The sequence below is a fragment of the Ovis canadensis genome, chromosome 18, assembly GCF_042477335.2.
Source record: "Ovis canadensis isolate MfBH-ARS-UI-01 breed Bighorn chromosome 18, ARS-UI_OviCan_v2, whole genome shotgun sequence".
Classification (NCBI taxonomy): Eukaryota; Metazoa; Chordata; class Mammalia; order Artiodactyla; family Bovidae; genus Ovis; species Ovis canadensis.
In genome coordinates this window covers 70,786,602-70,799,316 of record NC_091262.1, presented here as the reverse complement: position 1 = coordinate 70,799,316, position 12,715 = coordinate 70,786,602, and the positions used below count along the sequence as shown (strand labels likewise).

The window sequence follows — 12,715 nt, the reverse complement described above, 5'->3', positions numbered from 1 at the left end:
CAAGACAAAGTTGTGTCCCCGGCCAGGGAAGCTTGGAAGGGTCCTACAGTGAGCCCAGCTGGTGGTCAAAATGGCCCCGGCTACTGGGTCATGTGCAATGCCACTGGACAGCCAGCAAGGAGAGGCCAGACCTCCAGCCACGGTGGGAAATGGGGTGCCCGCCTGCCTGCCTCCATCCTGGACACTTTTCTTGCTGTATTGTGCTCTGCTTTCTTGAGCAGAATTGAAGTGTGGTATAAAAAAATGTGTAAAACTTTTAGGGGAAAAAAAAACCTGTATGCAGAACAAAACTGGAGGATGCTATTCCCCCCAAAGAGAACACCAGCTTGCGCTGATCTAGTGAGCTGAACTGTGTGATCTTTAAGAGCATTCAAGTACATAATGGCATTTTATAGGAGTGGGGGGTAAAAAGGCAAATCTCCTTTCCTGTCAAGACGTTGGGTTTAAAAAAAAGTTTGATTTTACATCTATGGGAAACACCCAAACTGCAAAACAGCAAAATCAGGGTTTTGTGTGTGTGTGTCTTCCTGAAAGCATCTATAAGCCAGCAATCTTTGACAACCCTGGATGGCTTGGTTTATGGGACCTGCCTGGAGACTGAGGACCAGGGGAGATGAGCTCTGAGTTTGAAAGATTCTGTGGCAACACTGTCAGAAAGGGTAAAATCCCAAAGCCTTGTTCTCCTCAGGCACTCCCCCCCTCCACACCCTGGGGTGTAATCTCCTGCCCCAGTCAATCTGCTTCTAGGGGACAATGCCCTTCAGTGAGTGATAAACACTTCCCCGCTTGCCCCACCCCTCACCCCGTGTGCACATTGAGCAAGTATTGGGTTGGCCAAAAAGTTCGTGTGGAAATCCGGACGAACTTTTTGGCCAAGCCAATCTGTTCTGTCCCATCTCAGGTAACCCCCAGGAGGAAGGCACCTATCGTGGGTGCTGAGTGAGGGGTCGATCTCTCCACGTGGAAGGAGGAAGGCTGCTGGGGAGAGGCGCCCACTGAAGGAGACCCAGGAAGGAGACCTGAAGAACATGGGCCCAAGAGGAAAGGAGCAGCCACCATCGGGGGCTGTGTCTCCGGGCCCCAACCTCTCCAGTTCCAGGCCTATGTCCCTAAACCCTGCCCTAGCCCGTTTCCTCCTTGGCTTTTATCTAAGAGCATTCACCCTGATAAGAGCTGGAGGGAGACCTATGTCCCCTCCTTTCCTTGGCCTTAGGGGACAGTCTTGTGTCTAATCTTCCAATTTTCCAGAAATTGTCCTGGACTTCGAGGATTGGGGAAAAGCAATAAACTAGTGGGAAATCCTACTGATAAAAGTGCAAAAGTGAGGGCCACCAAAGAGCCCCTGGAAAGGCCCCACATGGCCTCAGGGCAGCCTGGATTCGCCTGGAAGAGGAAATGCTCACATCCCTGACACGCGGCACTGGGGACCAGCCTCCTCCATCAGCCACATGGGCAGCAGGTAGCTCCTGGGGCTGGCACCTGAGGATGCGGGCATCTCCCACTGACTTGGTAAACAGAATCGCTCCTCTCACCATGAAGGTTTAGAGGACCCCAGGAGCCCTGATCTCTGTGTACAAGGATGGCCAGGAAGAGCCTCTGTCTTAAGAAACTGTGAGGGGTGGGGACCTGCCTTGGAGCTGCTGTGTCTGTGAGCTAAAAGTCCCAAACAGCGGCCACACCGTTTCCTCCCTTCCTGACAAGGCTGTTCTGGAAACAGCTCTTCTGGGGCAGTCTGCTCACATCTAAGAAACAGGAGCACGGCACCGACCTGTGCTCTGCTGGGCTCCGTCCTGGGGCCCCCAGGGGTGGGCCGGTGGCCTTGGCTGCACCCATACCCTCTCCCCAGCAGCCTTCCTCCTTCCACGTGGAGAGATTCACCCCTCACTCAGCACCCACGACAGGTACCTTCTTCCTGGGGGTTACCTGAGATGGGACAGAACATATTGGATTGGCCAAGAAGTTTGTTCAGGCCGCCCCAAATCCGAACGAACTTTTTGGCCAACCCAGCACTTGCTCAAAGTACACATGTGAGGAATCTCCTACCCTGACCCACCCCTAGGGTGAGGGCTGGGGGAGTACCTAGGAGTATAGATTTCGGCCCCTACGTGTCCCAGACACAGGCAAACAGTCTCCTCTGAGCCTACGGGAATTAGGAATTAAAGTGACCTAAAAGTGACTTGCCCAAGGCCATGAGGAATAAAAGAGAAATACCCCTCAGGAGGCTGGTCCACGGTGCTTTGGCTCCTGGTTGAAGGAGAGATTTACCAACACCATGGGTGGAACTCGTCGGCAATGCCAGTTAAAGCTGTTTTTTCCCCCAAATCCTGACTTCAAGAACCTATTCAGACCTTAACACAAGTCTTGGGTGGGAGAGGGTGTCAACGCTCTTCTCCCTGGCAGAACTGCCCCCCTGGATGGAATCACCTGGTAACTGGCTGGATTAAGAATTGAGAATAGGGACTTCCCTGGTGGTCCAGTGGTTAGGACTCTGAGCTTCCACTGCAGGGGATATGAGTTCAATTCCTAGTTAGTGAACTAAGATCCCACATGCCGCAAGGTTTGGCCAAAAAATAAAAAGAATTGAGGACAAGATTCCCAAGGCAGTAGCTGGTCAAGCCCAAACATCTGGGGGTGCTTGACAGACCACGGGCTGGCTTCAGAGGTCCAGAATCCCTAGACAGGGGTCCAGGGAGAAGCTGAGGAGACCAGGCCACAGCTCCCAGGAGAAGGGGCTTCCAGCAGGGCTCATGGGGGTAGGTCTGGAATTCTCCAGCTCTATGGCGTCCTTCCCAGCCTTGCTGTTCCTCTGGGCAAGTCAGCGGTCTCTCTAGAACAGAGCTCTCCAGAACCGGGCCTGGCATCTGAGAAACCACAGGGAGACCCACCTGCTTTGCCTTCCCAAGTCCTCAGCTTCCTGGCACTGGCCTTTGACCCAGGTCAGAGATATGGTTCACTGCATGTCAGGAAAGCCAGGCAGGCCTTGAGCCTTCCTCAGGAGGCCTGGGGCGACCCCTGGGGACGTGACTGTGGACCCTGGGCTCATCTTTGTCCCATCTGAGCCACAGTTCCCAATCACTTGCCCTCCTCATGTAGGGTCCTGTGACCAAGGGAGACAGTGACAGCTTATGGTGTGTGTGTGTGGTTTTAATGGCACGTTTGCCCCCTCCTGTCTGCTCAGCCTTACCTTGCCCCAGCAATGGCAGGGAAGGGTCATCAGAGCTACTATCACAGTAATCATTACCATCCTCCAGCTCACTGTTGACCGTGTTGCCATTTGCGATAGTCTTTTGTTTGATTGTGAAAAAGGCCTGCATCTTCACATTGTACCTGCAAGTTAGTTAAGGGAGGTCAGAGCAGCAGGAGAGGCTGGGCAGGGGAGTGGCTAGGGGCGGGGCAGCGGGCAGGGCCTCCTCCCCATCCCTCTCCCCTGCACACCTGCAGTGAGCTTGGCCTTGGGTGAGGGGGTGGGGAGCTAAGAGTTTTTTTTTTTTAATTTTTATTCGATTATATTAATAGTTGCTTTACAATGTTGTGTGAGTTTCTACCGTACAGCAAGGTCAATCAGCTCCATACACACAGACATCCCCTCTTTTTTGCGACTCCAATTAAATTTATCCCAGAGCAATGAGTAGGTTCCCTGTACTATACAGTAGGTTCCCATTATCTATTTTACACATTGTATCAATAGCGTATTTATGTTAATCCTAATCTTTTCAGCTGAGCTGACAGAGCTTCCTGACAGGAACCCTGGAACAATGGGGCCTGCCCCTTTTGAATGGGCTTCCTGGGGTCATAAGAGACCTTTTAGCTCAAGAAAATGACTGACGCCTACTTCTGCACACCATAAGAATGCCCTAACAAAAGGGAGAGGCCCAAAGCAGGCACTCCCAGGTCTGGCCTTGCTCTCGTGGGTGCCCTGAGGCCCTGTCCCCACACCATCCGGCCAGCGCCACTGTCCCCAAAGAGAGGAGACTCCGTCCCAGACCCCAGGCTGGTGGCCTCACCCAAAGGCACTCAGAGAGGAGAACATTAAAGACAATTCTCCTGCCGTTTTGACAGCTTACCATCCATTTTTAGAAAACACGACACATGTTTTATGTCAGCGTGGGGATTCCTAGTCTTATAAACCTCAGTGGTGTTTTCTTTTTTAATTATCTGCGGAGGTGTGAGGAGAAAGTTAAAAATCTGAATGTGGCTTATCTCATGGGTAGCTTTTTTTTTTCAATTGTGGAAAAATACATCTGACATAAAATTTTCTATTTTAACTGTTTTCCATTTTCAGGCTCACGTTTCGGTGGCCATAATTACATCTCTAAGGTGGTGCAATCGTCTCAAACAGAACTCTGTTCTCATTCGTCAAGGAATCATTAATGATGCCCTCCCCCAGGCACTTGGTAATCAAGCTCTCATCTGCTGCCTGCCTCTAGGAATCTGAGTCTCCTCAGCACCTCACAGAAGTGGAATGGCCCAGTATTTGTCCTTTTGTGACCTGACTCCTTTCACTCAGTATAATGCCTTCAAGGTTCCTCCGCATCACGGCATGAGTCATACTTTCCTTTTTATGACTGAATGCTACTCATCCTGGGTAGTTCTGAGATGATTCTGACCGGGGTAAGCTTCCAGAGGGCCTCATGGGTGCAGACCCTGGGTGGAGGGTGTGCACCCACGGTCTGCACCTTTAGAACTGCCTGTGGTACCCTCTGCAGCTGTGCAAGGGTGACAGCCTCCAGAGGCGGCATTTTATGAGTCTGGAGAGATTGGAGCTGCCTGGCTCTTTGGAAAGAGTGGCATTAAATTATCAGGGGATTTATAGAGACAGCAAGCAAGAGCAGTCACCCTGCGGCCAAGGCTGTGGAGCAGGGTGGGAGAGAGGTCCTTGACTATTACTCATTCGGGGAGTGGCCTCAGCCTTCTGCCACCAGCAGCCCACCCTGGCCCAAGTGCGGACGGTACCATACTACAGAGTCTGAATATCTCTCTCCCACCTTGGCTGCCCCAGCAGGGTGTCCCCTGGAGAAACAGGGTGGCCAAAACTGACTGAAAGGGCTGACCAAGGTTTTCTTCTGCCTCTGACGAAAGGCTGCAGCGGGGTGTGGAACCAGGGGTGAGACAGCCCAGGAGAGGAGAAGGGTACTTACTTCATGATCAGGATGTAAAACACGTACAAGATGATGAGCACCAGGCCTTCCCACCTCAGAGAGAGAAAGGAGGCTGGTTAGAACGGGGGAAGCCCGCGGCTGCGGCTCGGTGTGCCCGGCACGGCGGGTGGGGCGCCGTGGGGTGTCCTGTCACCTTCCCTGACCCAGGACCCAGGCCAGCGGACGAGCCGCCCAGCCCGCATCTGTCCTGCCATCTGGCACTCGCTTGGCAACAGAGAAGGCTGGGCTGGGGTCTTCTCAACTACAGGGGCTCTGCAGGACTCAGGAGGAGCTCCTCCAGCTACCTAGAAAAGGGAGGAACCACCTCATCCCAGGGCTTCCCTGCTAGCTCAGCTGGTAAAGAATCTGCCTGCAATGCAGGAGACCCTGGTTCAATTCCCGGGTCAGGAAGATCCTCTGGAAAAGGGATACCACTCCAGTATTAATACCCACTCCAGTATTCTTGGGCTTCCCTGGTGGCTCAGATGGTAAAGAATCCACCCGCAATATGGGAGACATGGGTTTGATTCCTGGGTTGGGAAGATGCCCTGGAGAAGGGAAAGGCAACCCACTCCAGTATTCTTGCCTGGAGAATCCCTATGGGCAGAAAAGCCTGGGGGGCTATAGTTCATGGGGTCGCAAAGAGTCAGACATGACTGAGTGACTAAGCACAGCACCTCATCCCAGGGAAGGGAGGGGAGTGGCCAGGGGTCATGCAGACTTGACCCTAAAGGGCCCTGCGGTCACGCGAGATTCTGGCCAGAGACCAGAGTTGCTGGGGGTGCAGGTGGGAAGGTGCCCTAAGAACTGCCTGAAGAGACAGGCCGGGCACAGTAGCCTCTTGGGTAGAACACGAGGTGGGGGCCGGTGGGGTGGAGGTCTTTCTGGGGTGCACCCTTCCTGTCGTCCTGCAGAAGCAGCATCCAACTCCACACGTGGTAGGGATTTCTGTAGTTCAGAACACAAGCCTCTGGGCAGTCCCATGGCTTAACTTGTTGGGTCATCTGAGGAATGTGTCCTGAAGACCTACTAAGTGCCCAACATGAGTTGCAGTCATTTTGGGGAGCTCTTCCTCTGCTGACAGAGTCCAGAGCCCAGCAGAGTGACAAAGGGGTTTGTCGATGATCTGACCACCGCCTCAGAACTCCGTCTATAGGTGAGGAAGAGGAGACCCAGAGGAAAGAGACTTTCTGGCTCACAGGTGGGGTAGAACCAGCATGCTCTGGTCCCCAAGCATGCAGCTGCTCATGAATACATTCCCACAAATAGTCACATACAGGATACAGGTCTCAATCACTGTCAACGAAGAGAATGTTTTTATGGCTTGTGGAAGGTATTGGGTTGGCCAAAAAGTTTGCTCGGGTTTTTACCATAACATATTATGGAAAATACGATGTGATGGTGAAGCTCCAATACTTTGGCCACCTGATGCAAAGAGCTAACTCATTGGAAGAGACACTGATGCTGGGGAAAACGGAGGGCAAGAGGTGAAGGGGGCGACGGGATGAGATGGCTGGATGGCACCACTGACTCAATGGACATGAGTTTGAGAAAACTCAGGGAGATAGTGATGGACAGATAAGCCTGGCGTGCTATAGTCCATGGGGTTGCAAAGAGTCAGACATGACTTAGTGACTGAACAATAACAACAACATCATGGGGAAATCTGAATGAACTTTTTGGCCAACCCAATACATTCATGCCTTAAAGGTTAGAGTGGAAATATCAACCTTCTCTTTAGAAGTTTGTGCCTTTTGTATCTTAATTAAGAAATCATGTCCAACCTCTGTGTCATAAAGATGAGTTTTATATTCTACCCTAAAACTCTTTAATTTTGCTTTTTGCAGTAAAATCTTGAATTCATCTGGGATTTATTCTTATATTAGGTGTGAGGGATTCTACATGGATTCCTTATTTTTGCAGCATCTGAGGCTGCCCCCTTCCCCATCCCCATCTCTCTGCCTTGTCATGATGCCCCATCCCAGAACTGGGCCCATTACTGCATTCTCGGTTCCATATTCCATATTGGCCCATGTTTATTCCTGTGCAATACATCATACTGTTTTCATTATTTTAGCTTTATAAAATATCTTGCTATCTAGCAGGGTGGGAATATTAAGGAAAACAATCTTTGTCACTTTGAAAGGATAGATAAAGGTATGACTGCTTAGAATGATACCCTTTTTGGGACGTCTCTGGTGGCCCAGTGGTTAAGAAGTCACCTTCCAATGCAGCGGATGTAGATTCCATCCATTGTTGGGGAACTAAGATCCCACATGTCACAGGCAATTCAGCCCATGCACCACAACTAGAGAGCCCATGCACTCTGGGGCCATGCCACAAGTAGAGAGAAGCCTGCGCCCTGCAAGGAAGATTCTGTATACTGCAACTAAGACTCTATACAGCCAAGAATAAATAAATATTACAAAAGAATGATAGCCTTTTTTAATTTCACAAGTTCTTATGTTTGTAAAATTAATTTTTAAAAAGATGCAGTGAACCCAACAAACAAGGATACTAATGAAAAATGAAAAAGAAACAAATGTTTAAAACTTACCACACAATTTCTTCATCATATATGAACTGGGAAGGCAAAAGAAACAAGAATGGGGGGACAGATTTACTCCAAAAGAAGAACAAACAAGGCCCCTAAGTACCGTGAGGTGACACACACCAGCTTGCTCTGATTTTCACAGAAAGCTGGCACCTTTCTTTGGGTATGGGTTTCTCAAACGTAGAAGTGACCCTTCCTTAGTGGAAACCTTGGTCTGCAGATGCTGCAGGATGAGGCCTAGTGTGGGTCTCCAAAGAGAACTGGTCTGGCCTTCTGATAATCCAAGTAGCCATGGGGGCCCATCTGCAGGGGTCTGCCCTCATTAATGGAATAAGGTGGCTGAAATCAAGAATCTTAAAAACTGAAAAGGTATCTCTGTATGTATGTTTGCGCTTGCATATCTATCTATCTTTCTATTTATCTATCTATCTATTCCTCCCTCCATCTTTGGTACTTCTGTGTGGAGTAGGATGGGGTAGGGTGGGGTGGGTGGGGAGGAAAGGGTGTCATTGTCTTAAAAATAAAGAATAAGCCCTTTGGAAGCTCTGAGGACAAAGGACCCACTTGTACCACTTGAAGGGAGGCCAAGGGTGATGGTGAGGTTGCCACAGCTTCATAAGAGGGCACTGACATTGCCCAAAAACTCCACCCAGCATCCCCCATGTGGGATGCAGACAAATGATGCCTTTGTGGTGCTGGGAGGCATCCTGTGACTGCCCCAGCCAGGCCCAGTGCACACAGGAGGGGGTTATGCCCACCAATCAGATCTTGGAGACATCGGGGTCCCTACACACGAGGCCAGGACAGGCCACGGGCTGCAGTCTGGATTTGGGCCCACTGCACCCTCTGCTGGTTGTCAGGCAGGCAGCACACCACAGGATCTGCTTTGGGAGGCCGCTCGGACAGGGTCATCCTGGCTGGGCACAGCTGAGGCTCCCCAGTCTCAAGGCTCTGAGGAAGAGGCAGAGGGGAGCCTGGTATCACATCAACAGAGGGGAGCCTGGTATCACCATCTGGGGACCTTGGGGGACATGTATGGGGACAGTGTCAGTTTTTTATGGCCCAGTGGAAGGCCACTGGCATTTAGAGGGTGAAGACCAAGCACATCAGTCAATCTCGAACATGTAAAATCTTTCTCCCAGAGGAGTTATCCATATTTGACACACATCTTAAATGTCCTGCTAGCTATTTAAGCCAGCAGCAAAAAAAATGACCTGAGCTTTGAACTTAACTCCATTTTATAAATCAAAGTATTTTTACACAGTTTTAATAAATACTTAATTTTCTAGTGAGTTAGCTATCACACAAGTGGAGAGGGATGACTGTACTTGGCTCAGTTTAGGATTTTATCAGGAGTCATTCAGTTTCAGAAAATCCCATTATCAATGTCAACACCATTCACAGGGTGGCCAGTCCAGCATATTAGCCTGCACTGGCACCCATAGGGCCTGCAGACTTCCTGTATGAGGTCAACAGATTATATCACTCAGCGTTCCAGCATCTTCCTGCCCAAACAGTTACACACTAGATGTATTCTTTTATTATGAATTACTTTTGTTTTTTATGATATGCTTTTGGGCATTATGCTGATTTGGTAAAATTGTATATAGGTAAATTGTTTTACCTCTAACTTTCATTTTTGGGGGTGTGGTGGGCAGTCTCCCTTGTATATGTGGCCTGATCTTAGGGATCTGCTCCTAACAGAATATGGCAAAAGTGATGGCTGTCACGTCCGAGATTCGGTTACAAACAGACAGTGGCTTCCATCTCGGCACCTCCTCACCCTTGCTGGGAGGGGAAGCAGTCCCCAGTGATGTGAGCTGTTCTATGGACAAGCCTGAGGCCTGCCTACTGCCTCACAAGGGATCTTGAAAGCAGATTGTTGCCCAGGGGAGCCTTGACATAACTCTATTCTGGCTGGTGAGTACACCGATGAGACATCCTCAGCCAGAGGGCTTGGCTAAGCCACTCCCAGATTTGATCCATAGAAAAAGGGGGCAATAAATGTTTGCTGTCTTAAGCTGCTGAGTGTTGAGGGAAATTTGTTACATGGCAATAGCTAACTAATACAAAGATCATGGTTATCAAATCCAGTTGGCTCTAGATGTCCTTAGGGGGAGAGCTATTCCAGAATACATTTCATACTCTGAGATCTCGGCATGCCACACGCATCTGCCCTCTTGATATGACCTGCCCTCATGCAGTCACTTGAAAGCTCCTCTTGGATGGAAACTGCTCCCCTGTGGACGGCATGGTCCTCGGCAGTAACCTGCATCATGGGCTTCACTGCTGTATGGCTGTCACATGTTATGCATGATGTCACCCCAGCCCTCAGGGGTCCCTGTTTCAGGCCCTCTGCCTTTTCTGCACACATCCTTGCTCCCAGCTGCCTACCCTGAGGGCTCCCAGCTGGTCTCTCTCTTCCCAGCTCTGCAGTGAGCTAGGAAACCAGAAACTGTGCTCCTTAGGAAACTGGCTCTAAGTGAGGATCTCAAGGCCTCTGATGAGCACGTTCTTAACCTTAACTGCATCAACCATATAACGCCTGCTTTAGCTTTTTCAAGGCCTTTCTGCCCTCAAGGTGGTACCTGGATGTGCTTGATAACCAAGGCATCAGGTATGAGGTTTTCGGGACAGGGAAGCACCGTGGAGGGGAATAGGTCAACACGACCACAGTGAGTGGCCAGCACACCCCAGGGTGGGATGCCGTGGGTTCTCTGGTCCTAGTGCCAGGGACAGGACAGTGGGGCGGGGGGAGGGCGCGTTAACTCACGGCAATGAGCACGATGACAGACAGGGTGTAGTACACGGAGTCTCGGCACACGGCCCACCATGTCAGACGGACCACCTGCCGAGCAAAGGGCCATTAGCGTCACCAGCTGGGGAGACGGGGTATGGGGGGACACAGCTGGGGGGGTGTCCCATTGCCCCCAGACCCCTGCAGCTGCAGACACATGCCCTCGGAGCTCATCTTAACTGTCCACCAGGACCACAGCGTGTCTGGCTGCTCCAGGCACCTCACTCTCTTGGTCATATTTGGGGACAGAGGACAGTGGGTTCGCATTCATAAGTAATGACAAAGCTGCCCCCTGCTCCTTCACGGTGACCATGTGGCACGTATCCCAGGACAAGCCATGTGGCCGGGGAGGCCAGAGACACTCACTCTTCTCTCAGCGCTAGAACTTTCTGGGGGTGACTGGCCACCTCCCTCTACCTCCCTTGGCCAGAAAGAGCTTTCCATGAGCCCGACTCTCTGAGGTCAAGTCTAATGTCCCCCTGTGGCTCCAAGGATCAGGAAGATGTGCTGGGAAATCAGCAAGCCAGCTTCACGCACCCACAGGGAGGCAGAAGACAGGCCCCAAGTAAGTCCAGAGTCTAGTTCATGGTCAGGGTTACAGGAAACACTCCTTAAATATTTACTGCTGTCAAATAAACGCCCCACAACCCACCCCCAAGACCAGCCAAGGGGGCAGCTGACGTGTTTCTGCTCTCAGACCCATGGGTGGAAGGAACACAGGACACCCGTGTTACATACAAGGAAAGGGGCCTGGAGGGGACACCCCCACTCAAAGCCACATGGAGTTATAGGCATGGCTAAGGCTGGGCCTTGGGTCTCTCCCACGCTATCCCTATGCCATTTCATGAGAAGAGAGACACCACTGACCTGCCCTGCAAATAATCCACAAACTCCGATTATACACAGGATATTGAACACAGCAGAGCCCACGATGGTCCCGACCCCGACATCTCCGTGGGTGATGAACACGCCTGGGAAGAGAGAGGCGCCAACCTCATGTGCAAGCCCAGGCCTGCCCCTTCCTCAGACCCTGGCTGGTTCCGTGTCCCCCACCCCGTGAATGGACAGGACTTGTTCTTACTACCAGGGAACACCCGAGATGCTGGTGAGAACGACAAAACCAGAGGTGGAAGAGTCCTTAGGGGCCTGCTACACCAATCCTCCCATTTTTGGGAACAGCTTTATTGATAATTCACATGTTGTAAAATTCACCCATTTAAAATATCACTTTAGCATTTTCTGGTATAGTCAGAATTATACAATCATCACTGCAATCTAATTTTAGAACGTTTTTATCACCTCAAAAAAAAACCCCATACCTGTGAGTACCCTACTCCACCCCACACCCCAGGGAACCACTAATTCACTTTCTCTCCACATCTCCCATTTTACAGATGAGAAAGCTGACACTCAGAGCTGAAAAAACATGCCCACAAGAGTCTGGGCACCCAACCTGGGTTCTTCCTAATATCCCGAGTATCAAGCTGATAGGATTTCTTACCAATGACAGAGGCAAACAGCTCTGGTGTTGAGCTTCCCGCAGCCATGAAGGTGGCTCCAGCCACATCTTCGCTCAGATGGAGTTTCTGAAACAGAAGTGACCGCAGACCCTCAGGCTGTACTGCAGGCGTAGTAAGCATGCCTGCTGGCCACTTATGGAGAGCGCAGGGCGTAGCCCCGCAGCCAGAGTCAAGCTTCAGCGCTGGTGGCCTCTCTTCGCTCATCCTGAGCACACGCCCTCCTCCACTCTGCCTGATGCTCACCGAAGAGTCCCCTCTCCCCTTCCCCTACCTGTCAATTTTTGTTCATTGTCTGAACGCTTAAACAGTCTCTCTTTGATAAAGACTTTTTAAAAGGGCCACCACGAGTCAGCCACTCCCCCAGGGAAGAGAAGCTGAAACGTGACTCATGCAGTGGGGATCTGAGGTCCATGTGCGTGCTTCCCCCACTGGATGACAAGATGGGTCTTTTTCATCTTTGAATGCCTGGAACAGGAGCTGGGGGTCGTCGGGGAGTCCGCTAGTCTAGCGCCTGTCACTTCTGGTGCTCATGCAGACCTTGGGTACCATGCGAACATGCATACATCAGGTTGTGGGATGTGGAAAACTCAGGTGTATAGCCTGGCCTCTGCATCCCAGAAGGCCTTCCCAATGGCAAGCCGGACACCTGGCTGCCCACTGGAATAGACCTCACCTCCTGTCCCCAGAGTTGAGTTGGTCCTGGGTA

The 12,715-nt window shown here is 51.1% G+C and overlaps 1 protein-coding gene across 2 annotated transcripts in view; it reads right to left on the bottom strand.

Moving 5' to 3' along the window:
• Positions 1-12,715, bottom strand: part of SLC24A4 (solute carrier family 24 member 4) — a 186,982-nt gene that overhangs the window by 39,890 nt on the left and 134,377 nt on the right. Inside the window, exons 5-10 of one of the 2 annotated variants that reach the window (XM_069558914.1) lie at positions 11,991-12,075; positions 11,357-11,460; positions 10,466-10,540; positions 7,696-7,721; positions 5,139-5,192; positions 3,185-3,327 (exon numbers count right to left, since the gene is read on the bottom strand). In XM_069558914.1, coding sequence (XP_069415015.1) covers positions 3,185-3,327; positions 5,139-5,192; positions 7,696-7,721; positions 10,466-10,540; positions 11,357-11,460; positions 11,991-12,075 — 487 coding nt within the window. The remainder of the gene's footprint in view (positions 1-3,184; positions 3,328-5,138; positions 5,193-7,695; positions 7,722-10,465; positions 10,541-11,356; positions 11,461-11,990; positions 12,076-12,715) is intronic. The other variant, XM_069558915.1, reaches the window with a different exon arrangement.